Source organism: Astatotilapia calliptera, chromosome 22 (genome assembly GCF_900246225.1).
Source record: "Astatotilapia calliptera chromosome 22, fAstCal1.2, whole genome shotgun sequence".
Lineage (NCBI taxonomy): Eukaryota > Metazoa > Chordata > Actinopteri > Cichliformes > Cichlidae > Astatotilapia > Astatotilapia calliptera.
Genome location: NC_039322.1, coordinates 21,632,203 through 21,651,456, shown reverse-complemented (window position 1 = coordinate 21,651,456; position 19,254 = coordinate 21,632,203). Strand labels below are relative to the sequence as shown.

Here is a 19,254-nt window from a genome sequence, read left to right as displayed (position 1 = left end):
AATTGACTGCTAACCTTCATCTACCATAGCTATACTCCACTGTTGGTTTTTTGTGCCTTTCAGCAGAAAGTCAGCTTTGACTTTTATTTAGTTTTATGTCGCACACAAAGTTGGCACAAACCCTGAATGCTGGCATTGTAGATCCACTACAGCTACGGCTTCACAACACTGCTGTGACTCCCACTGGGCTCATAACAGTGTTAGATTATCAGTTAGGATCAGAGGGTGAGAAAAGATTAAAAGGACGCAGCTTTTGTGATACTTTTGTTATAGCCTTTGAATGGACCAGGAACTGCTGACAGCTCTTCTTATCATGGAAAACAGGTACCAGATGTACAAACAGGTCTCTATATTAGTACAGTTGGTAGATAGGCTATGGAATCCAAATGTATACTGCAAAGAGCTCCACCTGGCATTATAAGAAAAAACTACAAGATGTGTAAATATACATAAAATCAACCTGCTTTCTAGAATTGCTGTAACCGACACATCTGCTCTTTGGTCTTGACAAAGATTTATTAAATGAATGCTAGAGTTGGTGATAACCCTCCATGCTCAGTGGGGATTACACAGTTTACACACACATTAAACAAGAGTTTGTAACTCGACAATGCGCTCATTGAGGGCTGCTGCTGCAAGGCACTGCGCTGCTTTGCATTGCAATAAATATAACCATTAGTATCCTAACATTTAACATGTGCACTTTATCTTTAGCTGCCTTAAAGGGTTACATAAGAATCAGAACTGCAGCTGATAGGGATCTTATCATTTTGAAGGTGATTTACTGTATTGGACAAACTGAAATTTTGACCTGTGATAGTGTCAGATTGCAAGGTTAAGAGATCACCAATGGAATTACTCTTAATCCTGTCAGAAATGCTTACAAATATGAATTATATCACTGAGCTCGGACATTTCTCTCAAAAATGTGTATGTCTGCACAAGATGTTGATTAGTAGCACTGTTGTTACCAGATAAGCAAAAATGTTGACCTGCCAGTGGCAGAAACCTATTAAAATGCTTCCCATTTTGCTTCCTAATTGCTGGTAGAATGTTTTTGTGGCTGTTAAGAAAAAAATAGGAAAAATACTTTCCGAACAACAGCGTAAATTGACCTTTTATGTCTACTGAGAATAAATTGGCACCAAATCTTGCCTGAAAGGGCAGTGCTATGAAAGCCAATTGCCCCCTGTTAAGCAGCAAACAAAGGTTAAACATGCTTTGAATGACTAAAACTGAATGGCTTGATGAAGGGATTTCAGCTGTATGAAAGTGTAGTGATGTATTGCCAGCACCTTTATAGTCATATTAAAAAAAAAAAATACAGGACATGGACTTTTTCCCAATGAACCAAACTTTGTTGAAAAGCTGATAAACAAAACCTAAAACTGACATTTTGCCATAATTTTTAGAACTTCTCTGAATCCATAACACTAAAAACTGTTTTTCTAGATAAGATAGGGGGAACCAGTCCTTTTTAAACCTCCAACATCTTGGATCTAGTATTCTCTTTCAAACTGTGTGGTGTCAAGCTCTAATGAGATCTCTCAAGGTCTGAGAAAAAAAACATGATTTGAATGCCTAAGACTAGGACAAAGGTTTCTAAATGAAATCTCCAGGTTATTTGAAATACATGATTCCACTTCACGGAAAAGTTTGTCCAGGGTTAGATACACCAGCAAATACAGCCCAAATGCAGACTGATGCAAGAGCACTTCCATTCAATGGTGTGTTTATTTATATCATTTAAGACAAGAGGTAGCATACATTTGGCATTAGAGATATGCCTTTACTATGAAAACACCTACAAGAAGCTGTTTCTGCTAACTTTTAAGGTCAAGAGCTTATCTTTGTTTCCACGGAAAAAAAACTACATGTACTGGTATGTTTAAATAACTGTAGGTCATGCTTTAACATTTCACCTTCAGCTTTTATTCATAAGAGACCCAAATATCCCAAATATGTCTCTTCAACCACCAGCGTGCTAAAGGTACAGAACAAAATGCACATTGGGTCTTTATAGACAGGCTGCGCTTTTACAGTAGATGTAAGCAATTTTAGCCGCTTTAATCCACTTATCTGAATCAGTTGGTACCATTCAATATATAGTCATAGCTAAGCATTTAAACCAGTTTTACACGAGAAAATGTTGTTCTACACAGCTGTCAGTGATTTAATAAGGATTAACATTATCAGTTAATTTCAGCTGCTGGCAAATGCTGTCAAAACGATTTAGGAGATGAATGCAAAAAATAGTTTAGTCCATTTTAAGTTCATTGCTCGGCTTCCCGGGACTCATTTTGGTGTTGTCAAATGTTTGCAAAAAACCTTTTCCTGTGTTCTTCAATGGTCAGAAATGCAGCGAAGCAAAGGAGGAAAACAATAAAAATGTGGAAGCGGAATAGGCAAACAGCAAGAGGTGAATAAAGCATTGGGGAATGACAGAATTATTTCACGCATAGATGGAAATCAGTAGCACGAGAATCACAGAAAGTTTTGTCCTCATTACAGAAAAGAATTCTCTGAAGTCAAATTGCTATAAAGTCTTTAGACGACTGCAGGACCAGGTATAATGTCCACTGCATGAAATTGTGAAGACAGTGAGCAAATTGCCACAGACAGTGTGTAACCCAGTGCTGTAAAGCTTTTTGAAGAGAAGAGAGAGTAAAGTCATTGTCTATGGCAGAGGGAGAGCTGGTGATAGACAGTGGAAACAGAGAGCTAATGAGTCATAGGCAGAAGGACCAGTGTGAAGGGGAGGGTTTGCTGTACTATCAAAGAATTGTGAGTATTATGGAAGTAAATGACCTCAAGAAGGAAATGATTCAGATATACCACTGTGTTCAGATTCATCAGCGTACATGTGAATCAGTGGTATCATATTGCAATGATAAAAACTTATGATAACAACTGAAGTATGTACTTATTGCTCACTTGTGAATTTATATAGTAATATTTTTTCCATCAGTATCTATACTATATACTGATCTGTACTATGTACAGAAGAAGACTGTACATAGTGCATTTTGTTTTGATAATCTCAGGTTATTTTAACTACTACTAATATAGTTTACACTGTATTAGTGTAAACTACACTGCACTTTTCATATAGTATGTTTTTCCTTATTTTGTATTAGCATTTACACATATAAATAATGTGCTTAACTGACATATTACAGTCAAACTAACTGCTCAGTTACACTAGAGTAGAAAATAAGACAGAAACCATGTTAGAGATATCAAGAAGTAGCCTGGTGAGTGCATGAAACTTTTCTAAATAGATGAAATAAGATCTCTCAGACAGACTGACAAAAAGTCTGTGTCGATGACCACAAGACATCTGCACTGCTCTTCACAACAAGGAACTTGACTCAGCTGATTGCCAACTGGTTGCATTCTGATCGGTTCCCAACCAACATCGCACACAAAGCTTTCTTATTCGTATTACAAAGTGAAGTGTGAGCACTGCATGTAACGCTGCAAAAGATATGACAATCCACAGTAGTAAAACAAACAGAGAAAAGGTTGTAGTTAATTAAAGTATTGAATTTAGCTGCTACAGTATCAAGGATGAGATATGTGCATGATATCATCTTTCAAAAGCTAACAAATATTTGTTGAGATGGCTGTTTGGGTAATATGTTTGCACTGGATCTGCTTTTATGCACTGTGTATTTTTACCTTGTTCTTTTAGGTTTTTTTTGTGAGGTTTCCTGACATTTTTGTACTGCTCTTATTTCTGCATTTGTGACTCCTGTCTGTGAAATGTGTTACATAAATACATTTTTCTTGCTTTCACACTTGTGGCGTACGTGAGGAAAAACAGAAGCCATCTGTTTTTATTGTTGCCCTGTATGAGGTGCACCCTGATTCCAAAGAGACAACATACTAAGCAAGATTACTAAACTCTGCGGGCAGTGGCGACATGTCATGGATTCAAAATGTTTAATCACATTGTGATTATCTGCTTGTACTTTATAAGAGAACACAAGGGTCATCCTGGTGTCACAGCTTTCCGTTGCCATGTTAAATCCGACGGGTTGGATTTTAATCTGGTCAAGACATTTTTAAATGTTACTCCTTCCTCTCACTGAATTTCCTGATGCTCCAGCTGTTTAAATGTGAAACTAAAGTTTTTTTTATTTACTGCTTAATTTTTATTCTTCAAATGTAATTTGCAAATGCAATTTATGTTATTGTATGTCCATGTCATTGTGTGTAAGATGCACTAAATAGTATTTGTTTGGCCAACATGTTTGAGGGAACTCTTCAGATAAAAATACAATATCAAGTGTTATGTTATAGTATTTATATTGTTTAGATATTTGTGGGGCCATATTTAGAATCTTTTTTAGTTATTGTTGAGTCAATATCTGCTATAGCGTGTCATGCTGCTGTAACCTACTATTACTGCTACAACAACATGTACTACAACAGTAATGAGAATTACAGGAAACTTTTCGAAAACACAGGAACAAAGCAGAAAAAATAATAAAACAATTCAGCACAATGGCATTAAATTTGAGTTACTGAAAGCACGTGGAGCTAAATAAGGTAACATGCATGTGTATTCTATAACCTACTTGTGATTACATCTTTCATTCATTATTGGGCGGGTTAGGGGTCTCTTTCTTTTTTAATGTGTTGTTTCATTATGGATTTTTTTCTGACTGATTAAAATGTTGTATTTATTTTTTAAACAACCAAAGAATAAGATCAACAGCAATAGTACCGTAAAGTTTTCTTTTAACAAAACTTTTTAAACTGCGCTGTTTATCTGAATATAATACTGCATGGTATATACTGCTAGGGATCTAGTCGGAACCAAGGTTGAATCCAGTGGTGAAAACAGGAAAACAAATGTGTAGAAGAGATTATCTTTTCTGATAGACATTACTTCTGTGGCTACCAGGGAGCCAGACAGCACATTTACCAGGCGGGGAGTAAATCCTCGCCTCTTACTATATAGCTCGAAAGCACTGACACAAATCTTCACATGACTCAAATCATCTCTGCTTCCTCAACGCTACATACCACCTACTGTGAAGGATTGAGTAGTACACATTTGTTGTGGTATACTGCAGCAAACATATCTGCCAGAATATAAGCCCATGCTTGTGTGTGTCTGCATGCAAATCCAGATTTGAACTAATTTTAAGCGTTCCTCTGTTCCACCGGCCGATGTAAAGACTGGTCTTATAACCAGAAGAACATGCTATAAGATTATGGGAAGCTTGTCGTGATGTTTACATGCAAGGCTGTACAGATTATGTTTTTGAATGTACACGAGACATTTATTGATTTGAAGGCTGTGTTTGGTGAAATGACTCAAAGAAAAACATAATTTACGCGTCTCTTCTGATGCACGCATCGCTTTTGTGGCAGGGTCAGTGCAGGACATAAAGGTTTGTGCCTTGCGGTTGCCTCCACTCACCAGTCAGCTGCAGATTACATTAGTGATGCACAATGACACTTGCTTCCTTTCTGATCTGATACCCAAAATAACCCAGTCTGGTATTGCCAACAAGAGTGCCAACACAGATCCTTGTAAAGCTTAAGCATTAGGAAACGATATAAAAAGTAGGCTGTAGCATTTCATTCCTCATCTTGGAGTATTCTGATGCTTTTGACACTTGCCTGCAAGCAAGAGATCATCATAGTTCTATTTTTCCAATCTCCTTTTAAAGTCACGAGGAACCTCTCTACTGCTTACACTGCATTTTTCAAAATACCACTGTGACCAGTTGCAGTTGGGTCTCTTTGATTTCATTATGGCTTTGCTCAGGTGGTAGACCAGGTCATCTAACAATCAGAAGATCAGTAGATTGACCCTAACTCCTCCTTGGGCATGATAGTAAACCCTGAGTTGCCTTTGATGCAATCATTAGCTTGTGTGTCAATGGTAGAAAAAAGTGCTTAGGTACAGATAAAACCACGGTACTAATGTGTGTGTGATTGGGTCAATGAGCCAATTGAGGGCTCAAATCAAGAGTTCACTATCTACTATGGACCTCAAACTAGCATGAAGAACAAACCTCAGCTATTGTGTCAAATTGACGTAATTTTATGTTGAGCATCATCACTGGTAACAAAAGCTGTGTTTCTAGCTCCAACCCAGAAACCAAACAGTAGTCTGATTTTCAGGGCTGGAGTTGTGAAACCATTTCTTACACAGAGCACATGACTGTACTGAATGATGTATGTAGCCTCTCAAAATGCACTAGCTACTATTGAAGAAAGGTAGTACTGCACATGTTTAATCAAAAACACACACAGTATTGGCAATGAAATGCATATCACAGTATCACAGGGCTGAGCTGATTTCTCTCTCTGAACTGAAAAGTCACAGCTCTGTCTTTGTACAGCTTTTAACTGTGGTATTACTTTAATCTGCGTTTGATTTTATCATTCTGAAGAAAATGACATTCTACAATTTTAGGAATTGAAGGCTCCTATTGTATAAACATGAGCATACAAACTAAACCCGAGATGGATTTAAATGACTTCCCAGCAGTCAGTGATAAACGTTGCCATAGCTACACACTCTCTTTTCTTTACCTGGATGCTGCCTGCCACTGCTTAAAACCCCCAAAAAAATCAGTGACAGAAAACTGTCTCAACCTTTCTTCTCCTCCTCAGACCCACCGCGTCGACTCACACATATAAACTGATGTAGTTTCTGTATGACGATCAGAAGGAAGTACTTTTTAAAAGACTTCTTATTGTATCATTTTTTTGATTATAATACATGTGCCTCAAGTTACTCAGCTCAAATAGACAAATACTTTAAATGTGAAGAATGAACAAAGAGCTCAAACTCCTAAATCATATAAAGACGTTCTTCATTTGGGTCATGGGTCTAAAGATGGACGATATCTTTTGATGCACACACTGTGAAGCCAATTATAGCAACTTTTTTTGATCTGTGATATACCGACAAAGAAATAAAATTGATTTGACCTAACATGACCGGACTTCCAGTTTCTGTGCACGGTTTACTACCTGAGGATCCTCAGGAAGAACCGCCTCACCCAAAGATTTCTATGGCTTCTCCATAGAGAGCATACTCACATACTACATCTGTGTGCAGTTCACCAGCTGCACAGCGGCAGAGAAGCAAATGCTTCAGAGGCTCATCATCACTGCCCAGAAGCTGATCGGATACCCTCTCCCCTCCCTGGAATATCTTTACAATTCCCGCTGCCTCAGAAAAGCCCAGAGCATCCTGAAAGATCCATTCTGCCCCGGACACTTTCTGTTTGAAGTGCTGCCCTCAAGCAGATGTTTCAGGACATTAAAAAGAAGGACAGACAGATTAAGAAATAGTTTTCATCCAAATCCTTAACTCTGCTAAATGCTGCTGGAACTGTGCATTCAAAAAAGAAAGAAAGAAAATCAATCATGCATGAATGCCTACAAAATGTGAAGCATCTCCTATGTATGAGATGAAAAACTTTCCCTTTTAGAATTTTGTATGGTTACTTTTAGAGACTTTAGAGTTCTTAAATATAATATATAGTAAGATTTTCTTTTTAGCTGCCATATTTTAAACCTATATGAGATATTTGCACTGATGCAGTTTCATTGAATTTCTTTGCCTAAAAGAAATGACAATAAAGATATTATTTTTACGCTTTATTGTACTCATTCTGCTACTGCTATATGTATCTCTACAATATTAGATGTCAGATTTCTTGCATGTGTTCACGTGCATTTTCCATTGTTATACCTCTCTGACCTGTCTTCCCCATGTGATGCTTGTGTAATGTATGTATTAGTGGTGCAACGGATCACGGTTGATCCGTAATCCGAACCGATCCCACTCCACGGTTCGGCACGTGATCCGAAGATTCGAAAAAGAAGGAAAAAAAAGTATGTGTATGGTGCGCGTGGTCAGTCTGTCAAGCGATAGTTATGGCCAGCGCTAGCGGTCCAAGTGGAGGAGCAGAGGAAATTGCGGCATTTAAGCAGCACTTTGCTGCCCAGTCCGACCGGGCTAAAGCGATTACAAAAGCTATTGGGTGTTTAGCTGCAGACGGGAGGCCGTATTTCCTTGTGCAAAACAAGGGGTTTAAACTATGATGAACGTGCTTGAGCCACGCTATGATATCCCATTGTGCGTCCACTTCAGTGACAAGATTGTACCGAGGCATGTATGAGCAGGAAAAGTTTAAAGTTATGGCTGAACTGTCCCAGGCATCTTATATTGCCCAACTACAAACGGGTGGACCTTCAGGTCAACGGAAAGCTACGTGACCGTGACCGCTCATTATATCACAGCGGAGTGGTAGATACAAAGCCCTGTACTGCCCTATATTGCACCTTAATTTGCGTGGAATGAGTCTTGAGTTGAATGTTTTTAATAGGCAAAAAATACTTAATAAGTTAATAAGTAAATGTTAAAATTTTGTCTTTTTTTCTTTTCTGCAGATCCGAAAATTGATCCGATCCGTGACTTAAAACCGTGATCCGATCCAAACTGTGAGATTTTTGATCCGTTGCACCACTAGTATGGTTGGAAGGGTAAGATGGCGCTGGCAAGGCTGGCACCCTTAACCCAATTTTCCTCGGGATGAATAAAGTATTATCAATCAATCAATCAATGCCTGGGCAGGAAAGCCAATTCTAACACAACACAAAGCTGTGGCAGTGCACAAAATTGGATGTTGCTGCTAATGAGCAGATTTTAAATGTAGATGTTTCACATATATCTTCACCTCTGAAGCACAGAAGATCACACTGCCAAGGGGCCTAACAAAGTTTAGTGTAAATGTGACTTATGATCGAATGCTGCTTATTTGTTCCTAAGTTATGGTGTTAAACAAAGGCTAGATCATTTATTTATTTATTTAACAGCCATTATTCACTTATGAATTCTTGAGTTAAAGCCAAAAACTTGACCTTTAACTAACAGAATCTAATTAGCTTAGCCTTGAGTCCGAGTGAACATTCGTGCCAAATTCCAAGAAATTCCTCAAGGTGTTCTTCCAACTAGGACAGTCATCCAGGCATAAAAGATAAAGTAGCCATATCAAGGCCAGACTTTGAATATTACAAAATATTTTTTATAGAAACGTACAAAGGCAGCTTACAACGTCATTATTCCTCCTCCAGCCGAGTGAAAATTGAAATAGGTCGTTATTAAAGACCGATGCGCAGTTCGTGCTCACTATTCATTATCCTTGTCGTGTCTGATGTTTTATGCCCTTTCCTAATTCCTCCCCGATTCTTGTGTAGGGAGAATGCTTTGTCAGTGACCTCTACTATCCAAATCTGCTTCTCTCTGCCCTTAAGCTAATTTATAAGCTTCTTTCTCGGGATTATCTTCCTTCCTGGTGTGCAAGCTACTGAGCACACAGGAAAGCTAGCCATACAGATTTTAGCTACAGCCATAAATGGTCTGCCATTCTGCCTGCCTCCACTCTGCGTTACCACAAATATGCCGCATACAGTGGTGTGAAAAAGTGTTTACCCCCCTCCTGATTTGTTAGTGTTTTGCATATTTGTCACAATTACATGTTTCAGATCATCAAACAAATAGAGTAAATACAAAACTCAGTTTTTAAATGATGATTTAATCATTTAAAAACTGAGTTATACAAACCTACCTGTCCCTGTGTGAAAAAGTAATTGTCCCTCTTGTTAAATCATGAAGTAACTCAGAGTTCAGTTTTTACTAAAGACACTCACTGTCAAAACAAGAAATCATTTAACCTTTCTGACAGAGTGAAAGAGTCTAAAAGATCTCAAAAAGCAACACATTATGCCACAATCTAAAGAAACACCAGAGAAATCAAGTCAGAGGCATCTATCAGTCTGGACAAAAATGATCTGCATGGTGGAGTTCAAGGAGAAGACCACTGCTAACCAGAAAGAACACAAAGGCTTGTCTCACATTTGCCAAAAAAGACATCTTTATGACCCCCAAGACCTTTGGGCATTTTGTGGACTCACAAGAGAAAGTTTAACCTTTTGGAAGATGTATGTACCATTAAATCTGGCACAGCATTTCAGAAATGAACCATCATACCAACAGTAAAACATGGTGGTGGTAGTGTGGTTTCTGTGGCTGTTTTGCTGCCTTAGGACCTGGAAGACTTGCACCATGAATTCTGCTGTCTACCAAAACTTGCTAAAGGAGAATGTCCAGCCATGAATGTCAGTTCATGAGCTCAAGTTGAAGCACATTTGGGTTCTGCAGGAGGACAGTGATCCAAAAAACACCAGCACGTAGACCTCTGAAAGGCTTAAGAAAAATAAAATGAAGACTTTGGAGTGGCCAAATCAAAGTTCTGACCTGAATCCGATTGAGATGCTGTGGCATGACCTTAAAAAGGCAGCTGCCCAAACACCCTCCAATGTGGCTGAATTACAGCAATTCTGCAAAGAGGAGTGGACCAAAATTCCTCCACAGTGCTAAAAAAAACTCAATGCCAGTTACTTCAAATGCTCGATTCCAGTTGTTGTTGCTAAGTGTGGCCCAACCAGTTATTAGGTTTACGGGGCAATCACTTTTTCACACAGAGCACTGTAGGTTTGGATTTTTCCCCCATTTAATAATAAAAACAATAAAAACACCTTCATTTAGAAACTACATTTGTTTGTGTTATCTCTGTCTAATATTTTATTTTTTTGATGCCCTTAAACATTTAAGTATGACAAACATACAAAAAAATTGTAAATCAAGAAGGGGGCACACATTTCTTCCCACCACTGCATGTATGAAGAATGTGGTTCCTTGAAAAAGACCTGAGGAAGATTCTAAGCATTGTGCTAACTCTTAGTCTCATAATAGACTAACACAGTGCCCTCTCAGCCTACTTCCAGCGACATAACAGTAAAGAGGATAATGTGGAAGTTAGTAAGATAGACATAAGGCAAATACTGCACTTGGCTGAAGGTCAGAACCTTGTAAGAGCATGTTCGCAGTGCATAATTGGCAGAAAAACTTAACACAACATCCATAACAAGGCTCAAAAATAATAAGGTATTAAGCTGATGGAGATGTTACTTACCTACCAATCCTCACGCTCTACGGGTCCAGCAGCCAAGGCAAAGTATTCCAGCACACAGTCCAAGTCAAGCCTTCTAATCGCTATCAATACCAACAACATCTTCCTCTAAAACATTCCCAAGACAAACAGCCCCAGTGCTAAAGCTCCATTTCACTTGTCACATGATGAAGAAATCAACAACATCAACCAATCAGTAATACACGAAGGAAGAAAAAATACTGAATGTAGAATAAACAAGTTCTTCCTTATATAACTTCTTCACCCAAATAAGAAAGCAGAATCTTCCTTACCTATGAGCTACCCACAAGTATCCATGATGTTCAGCAGCAAAAACAAACCATAGCTACAGCTGTACACACAACTACTTAGACTTGAACTTAACCCCCCTCCTAAAAAAATCTACTTACAGGCATCAAAAAGTAACCTAAAACCAACTGTCCTTAACTAGTCACCCCAGCTTTTTGCACTGAGAATTGAAAATCCCACATTAACACGCTCCCTGGGGACAGTTGTGATAGTTGGAGAAACTAACTGAGAGCCTGTCCATGCCTTTAACAGTCAATGGAGACAGAGCGCGCATAAGCCTGGCCGACTCCCTCTTCCCGTGCTGACTCGCTATTTGACACAGTCTTGATCCCTTTTGCTCTGTCAGATGGAAAAGTGGAGCAAGCCGTATCAGCCATCCACCCCTCCTCCTGGTGGCTCTGCTGCTTCTGTGTGTGTGTGTGTGTGTGTTTGCATTTCTGTTTAATCTTAGTCTGCAACAATAGTGGAAAAAAAACCCACGATGCACAAGTAAAAATGTTGCAAGTCTTTTGTTGGAGAGCTAGATTTAAAAAGAAAAAAACAGATAAGTAACTTATTGTTAGCTATGACTCCTGAGAAATCTAAAAACGACTTTAATAAAAACTGAAACAAAACACAATGAAGTGGGTGTATAATGTACTTATCATTTCCACTGTATTATCTGATGCACACTGTATAATAGCATATTTTTGCCTTTCGCAAACAAATCGCTCAATATATTTATATTTAATTTACCATCTCTGAGATAACAGTATTTAACCTAACCTACTACAAGGAGGGTGTACTACGTATCCCAAAATGCACTAAGCTAAAGCTAGGCTGCACTAGAGAAAGAGTTTCTGGCCGAAATGAAATAAACAGCATGTGTGCTTAAGCTGCAATGCTGTAACTCATACATCTCTTTAAATAACTTGAGAGAAAAACACTGTCCATGTAGGAAATGTAAATAAAGGGTCATGTAGGCAGTATTTAGGATTTTTTCAAGGAATAATACAAAAAAGAGTTTGAAATCTCTTTACTGTGAGTTTGTGAGTAAAAAGGACAATGCACAACTCAGTGTGATACATACTTAGACTTTCAAGCAAGCGTTATATCCAAGAAGGACAGACAATACTCTGCATATTTTTAAATCAATTCCTTCATTTACTCCGCTCTTTGATTCACAAGCGACTAATAGGGGCCACATGACAGAGCCCAAAGCTTCCCAATATGAGAATTAAAAGTGTCATCCACTTGGCTCATTGCTACTTGCCTCTATGCTTTTCTGTAAAGTAAATGCGATTACACTTTGGCCACATTTGTGCCCCGCTGGTTTTTTTGGCAGTGTGCAGAATATGTCTTTGACTTTTTAAGTCATTTAAGGTTGGAACCTGCCAATGCCAAAGCCGATAGTGGCGCCAGATCAGTCTGAGCCCAAAGCAAGCCCCAATCTACCGTGTCAGATTGTTGATGTTAGAGCTACTTGCACTGCACATCGGGTTTTATTACTCTATGGCTGCGATGGGTGGCAGAGGGGTAGAGTGGGTTGCTTGGGTCTTTAACCACTGTTCCCCGATCAAGCTGAAGACCGTGGGGATTAGCGAAAGGATTAAATGACCTTCAGCCTTTCATAAGCTTACTGCCATCCATCCATCTAAAGTGTATATTACATTTATCTCCCACTGCTGGGTTTCATTCTTATGCATGTTTTGAAATCTCTGTGAGCCAAACTATTTCTGCTTTGTCACTTCCATGGCAGGAGATTGCTTCTATTGGAATAGTAACACACGAGTGATAAAGAAAAAACTAAATGTCTTAGTGATGTAATGCAGCGGTCCCAACCCCCGGGCCTCGGACCGGTACCGGTCTGTGAGTCGTTTGGTACCGGGCCGCGAGAGTTGAGGCTCAGGTGTGAAATGTATAGTTTTCAGGGTTTTTATCGGTTTTCAGCGTTATTTTGTTATCGTTTTTATCGTTTACTCGGCTTTTCTTGGTCTTTTCACGTGTGTTATGAATAAATTTTCTTTTTTTCGGTACCGGTAATAGTTTAATTTTGTTGTATTTATCCACGACACCTTAAAGGCCGGTCCGTGAAAATATTGTCGGTCATAAACCGGTCCGTGGTGCAAAAAAGGTTTGGGACCGCCGATGTAATGTATATCTTACGGATGCTGGCACATCTTTCAAATATCTAACAAAATCACAGCAACCCATAAAGCGACTTTACAGCAGAGTGAGTGTGCGGAAGTCGCTGTGTTAGTACTTCAGTGGGATATCTGACTGACCCCCCCCCCCCCCCCCCCCCCCCCCCCCCCCTTAGTGAGGGTCAAATCCCAGAGAAGCTAGCAGCAAGGTCAGGAACCACAGCAAAGACCAGCTGAACACCTGCTATCGTATCCCAGCAGAAGAGAGAAACAGGGCAGAAAATAAGCAAGAGGAGGTTGGATGACCAAGACTGACTTAGTTATTATTTCTATTTTTATCTCAGGGCCTTGTGTACAATACCACCATACATGTTCACGCAATGCGTTCTCTCGTAATAGCTGCTGTTTGCTTGCCTGAGCTTCTAGTTTTGAAGCGTGTAAAACTTTTATGAGGGCTAAATGTAGCAGCTTCCATTCAAGGCAGCGAGGAAAATGAAAACAGGTTGAGACTTGGTTGAGGGGACAGGCACACGGGGGAAGACTGGGAGGGATGGCGAGCTCAACGATTTGGGTGGGCAGATGGTACCGACATATGGGCCTGTTAGGGGCTAAATAAATAAATAAACACTCGCACATAAATACTGAGATGAACTGTGAGTGCCACACACTGTCGGCCAACTTAGCCAGCTGAGAGAGAGAGCGAGAGCGCAAATGGGAGAGAGCTTCCGCTGAAATGGCTGGCAGATTTCTAAATAGAACACCACTGCAGAAAAAACATGCGCGCACACACAGTTGTGATGGGGATGACAATAGGCTTTGCAGATTTGAGCCTCAGTGTGATGCCTAATCTCCAAGTAAGTGTACATCATCAATGTGGGTATTTTAACAAAAGAGGGGGGTAAAAGATACAGAGAGAACATAATCTGTGTTTCAAATGTGGATGCATTTGGGTGCACTAAATATAGTCTCCATATACAGGTCATGGAGTGGCAAAGCTTTTTCTTCCATCTCCCCTTTCTGCCTCTGTCTGGTTCAGCTGCTGTCATGTCTGCCTTGCTTCCACGCTACTATCTATACCTTCTCCACATCTCGCCTGCCTCCTGCTCAACCCTCAAAAGCTTGTGGCTAGTTCCTGAGAGAGGCATTATCCTGCAAATTCTCCACCCATATCAACTGTACACTAATGCCAATCTTTTGTCAGGATCTGGCGTCCGGCATAGGGAAACAAATATAGTAAGACTGATACGGTACTGGTGTCTGTCTGCCTGCCTGCTTGCTCTCTGAGCAATTTACAGATGTTTGTGCACATAAATTGTACAGGTGATCATCAGATTAAAATTTAGAAATTCATTTTTGACTTCCTCTGGCTGAAATGTACCACCTGCCTTCATTACACTGCCTCACACATTTCCATAGACGCCTCTGTGCACCCAAAGATGATGTTATGAGCACTTGTTTATAGGCTGTTTATACTGAAAATTTCAAGTGTGTACATGGGTTTAATGTGTAAGCAACTATTTCAACAACAACCTGTCCTCAACAATTTTTGAGAGTAGCTGGCTGACATAAGCATTAAAAATGCAGATACTCCGTTATGCTCCTACCTTGGTTCGGTACTTGCGAGTGAAACATAATTTTTTTTGTTGATTATGTTTTCTCGGTACAGGATATCGAAAGCAGCCAAAAAGCATGCTAAATGTAACTAAACACTGTATCTGTGGCATGCCGATATAAATATGTCAAATCAACCGAGGTCCGGATGTTTGTCTGTACACATCTTTAGATTTCTACAAGCACATTAGTAAAGCCTAAAACCAAAAAAAACAAAACAAAAGAGTGCATTCCTTCTGGTGCACGCACTTTTTTGATTGGTTGACATCACTGCCATCTCGCCACTTTATATTCTGCTTGGCTCTCTGCCCTCGTCATGTCTGCAAATTTAATTTGATTGCAGCTGTAATCTGCCAGCTAGTTGATTGACTTTGCCAAGCATTGTCCCTCTCCTGCCTTAATGGAGAAGGGGTAGTTTAAGTTACAACGTCTTATCCTGTCCCTGCAAACCTGCACTCCCATTGTGTGCTTTGGTCACCAGAGAGTACTCTTCTAGAACTGGGTAAACTAATGGGATCTCCAGGGAGAATTTGAGCTGACCTGAATTTTCTGTCATCCGTCTTGTTGTCACATTAGACAGGAAGTCTTCAGTGATGGCCCTCTGACAAATTCAATTCTTAAGTTATCGGTTGCTGTGAATCATCATATGTCAAATATGTTTCCAAAAATTATTTATATTCTCATACAGCCCAACTGGATTAGCAAATACATTTTGAAGAAAAGCGATATCATCATGATTGTATTTTTATTGACAATAAAAATGACATCACTGTCAGTCTGTACTCGGGTCACATTCACTCACTTGTGCTGGGGTTTTTCATGCCCAGAGTTTAATCTGTTGTCATGAGAAATCCCAGAAGTGTAATAATAATTCAACACTTAAACTTTATATGATGATGAAGGCCATGGGTCAAGGTTAAAAGCTACAAAAGGAAGAAGTATGTCATGTTTATACTGAAGCTGTTGGGTTAATGGCAGTTCAGGCAGGACCACTTTAGCAAAAAGATTATTGATATTTAAGTCTATACTAATTTATTATTTGGCAAAATGACTTTGTTGTGGCACCTTCTTGATCTTCCAAATACACTCATGAAAAGTCAAAGATGGCAAGAAGAGCAGCACAATCCCGAGCACTTAACACGGCAATGACAACAGAGACAACAGATATTACACTAAGTAAAGGCTTCCTCTCCTCACCCCCAACCGGTTGCATGGTTGCAGATGGCTGCCCCTCCCTGAGCGGATCTGCTGGAGGTTTCTTACTGTTAAAAGGGATTTTTTCCTTTCCACTGTCACCCCGGTGTCATAGGGGGATTGTTGTTGGTGTTTTCTCCCTGTTAATGTAGAGTCTTAACTTACGAGACAAAGTGCCATGAAGCAACTTTTATTGTGATCTGGTGCTACATAAATACAATTGAACTAAACCAAATTGTACGATACAACATGAGATTAGGATCGGGGGTGCAAGTGGGTTGTGAATCAGCTTGCAGACTGCAGTTGTGCAGAGGATGGTAGCTGGGCCATGAGCTTTTGTGAACTTGTATTTAGCTCCTCTGGTCTGTCAGAATTGCAGCTAATCTTACAGTCAAGCTAAAAGAAAGCATGGGTGGAGACTACAGCGTGACATATGATTGCAATCTCATTGCTTTTGAAAAAGCTGCTGTGAAGACAGGAACCAGGTTTGCGATCACTTGCAGTCGATTGCCATCTTCAAAATGACTTTGGTCAAGATGGTGGTGAAACAAAACAATAAAATAGATGGATAAGAAGATAGACCAGTTATATTCTACTCAATGAATTGGCATTTGCAATCTGTTGTCATTTGTATATACAGGAATTCACATGACCAATTTACATTCAGAATCAAACTAGAACCTACTTGAAATGTGAAATTATGAAATTCCTTCAGAAATAGTGACTTTGTTGATGCACTCAACAATCTAAACTAAATTACTTGATTTTTTGAAATTTAGTGCTGGTCAAGGTTAACAAGAACTCCTACCAAAGCAGACTATTATGCCAAATTCCAGTCTAAAACATACACAGGTTAAGAATTTGGGATGTAAAATTTGTTAACACAAATATCAACAAGTGCAAAACTTTAAATATCTTAATTCGTTTGGTTTAAAGATTCCAAGGTCCAACATTGCTGAACTGGGAGAGAATGAATGTGGCAACATTGGTACTGGAATTTTCTTCCATTAATGACATGTTTTCGATGCTTTGGGGACTGTCGACAGCGTGCACACTTTTAATGCTTTTAATACATGCTTCAGTGTGTGACCAATTTAGAGTTACCACACTTAATGGCTACCTTTAATTTTCTGCACATCATTAGGGGTCTCCTTTGAGGCACAACAGATGATCATTAGCTTTTAGTTATTTGTTAAGCTACAATACAGCTCTAGCATTTTTAAATGAACTACAGCCAGATTCACAGCCAGAACAAAAAAAAATCAGTAAAAGAAAATTCACGGGCATTGCTCAAATGTGAAATTGATATCCAGGATCTAACAACATCTCCCATCTTTCATACAGTTGATTACCCACACTCACTACATTAAAGGCACTGGTACTTATATAGCACCTTTCTACTTAATTTGGATACTCAAAGCGCTTGCTTTCTTTCATCCAATAACACTTACACATTCATAAAGTGTTTCTTTATCTACACCTGAGCACTTTTATCTAACATTCAAAACACACATCACACAAATAATGGGACAAATCAGGCAAATCCTTCATTCAACACAGTGCCTCTAAGAGCCCAGATTTGATTCACTGACCCTGGTAGGTTGGTAGACCGCTCACCTAACCACCTGGTTCTTCAACCAGCATTTGTTGCAAGTCAGTCATTGTGGTGTGTTGGCTGACTAACAAATACTGTTCGGGTCCACATGCTGCTAAACCCCCATTTTTAAAAATGAATACATTTACAGATTTACAATATGCCTTGTTTCTTCAGACTTCAACCATCCAATCCAATAAATGGCATCAAACAATAGTCAATAGCAGAATAAGCTGTTTGGCATTGGAAGAAAAGATTTGGTAAGTTTTTCACTGTGCAACCCACGTAATCGACTCTGTTGCTCAACCCCCTCACAAAACACGGCATCATTTAAGGGAAAATGAAGGCTTTCCAATGGTATAAGCTTTATTCTCAAGCAAGACTGTTACAAGAAAGAAATAATTGGCCAAAAACAAAATTCCTTAATTTTTGCGTTTATACTTAAAGTGTAACTAGGCCATGAACTGAAACCAAAGAATGGTTTTAACTTTGTTTCTTATAACTTTGGTATTGACAGACTATCCGATCAATATGTGGGTTAATGGTGAATGCAGGATGATCAATTGTCCTGGTTTATATTTTTTAGTTCACCAGCTGGCCCACAATACAGAGCAAAGAAAAAAAGAAAACCGTTTGTGATGTACTTAGATAGTATGTCTGTTAAGAAGTAAAGAAATGCAAATTAAACTGCCAACAAGGTAAACGCTACACAAGAGAACTGCAATAGAGAAAAAGCTGCACCCACAGAGGAGTTCTGAGTTAGCCTGCAGTTGAACTGTTAGCAGCAGTGAAATAACGCTGTTTGTTCCCACTGACTAATTTAATAAAGAGAAACTCTGAGAACTTCATTACAATGTTATCAGATCATTAATAAAATGAATCTGACTGGGCATGAACACACATGCGAGATAAACATTGACACACGCACACACGCACACACACACACACACACACGCACGCACACACAATCATTTGGATTTTTTTTTTTTTTTGACTGACAGACATGTATTTCTGCACTGTACACACAAACATTTACACGAGTGTCAGAGTCACTGTGAGTAACTTACGGGTTTCCATAGTCCCAGACAACGCACTGAGGATCTGATGTACCCTGCAAGATACAGGGTGAGGGGGAGGGGGGGAGAGGAGAAGATAAGCTGTTATTGCCAGTCAAGAGGATGAGTGAGAGAGAAGGCAGCAGAGAGAGAACACAGAATAGCTCATTGCCAGAGGAGAAAGAGTGATGCTGCATGGATGACGGTAAGAAGTAAACAGACAATGAAAGAGAAGGATTGAGATAGACGACAGGAGGGAGAGATGGAAAAAGAGTCATTGTCAGAGGACAACGCAGCAAACAGCTGCTTCTGCTGCTGCAGCCGAAGAGAAAAAAAGGTGCATGAGCTATAAATTG

General features: G+C 39.4%; 1 protein-coding gene across 6 annotated transcripts in view; it reads right to left on the bottom strand.

Annotated features, from left to right (window-relative positions):
* Window positions 1-19,254, bottom strand: part of adgrb2 (adhesion G protein-coupled receptor B2) — a 264,465-nt gene that overhangs the window by 72,260 nt on the left and 172,951 nt on the right. For all 6 annotated transcript variants that reach the window (XM_026156028.1, XM_026156033.1, XM_026156032.1 and 3 more), the window contains one exon: window positions 18,911-18,954. In XM_026156028.1, coding sequence (XP_026011813.1) covers window positions 18,911-18,954 — 44 coding nt within the window. The remainder of the gene's footprint in view (window positions 1-18,910; window positions 18,955-19,254) is intronic.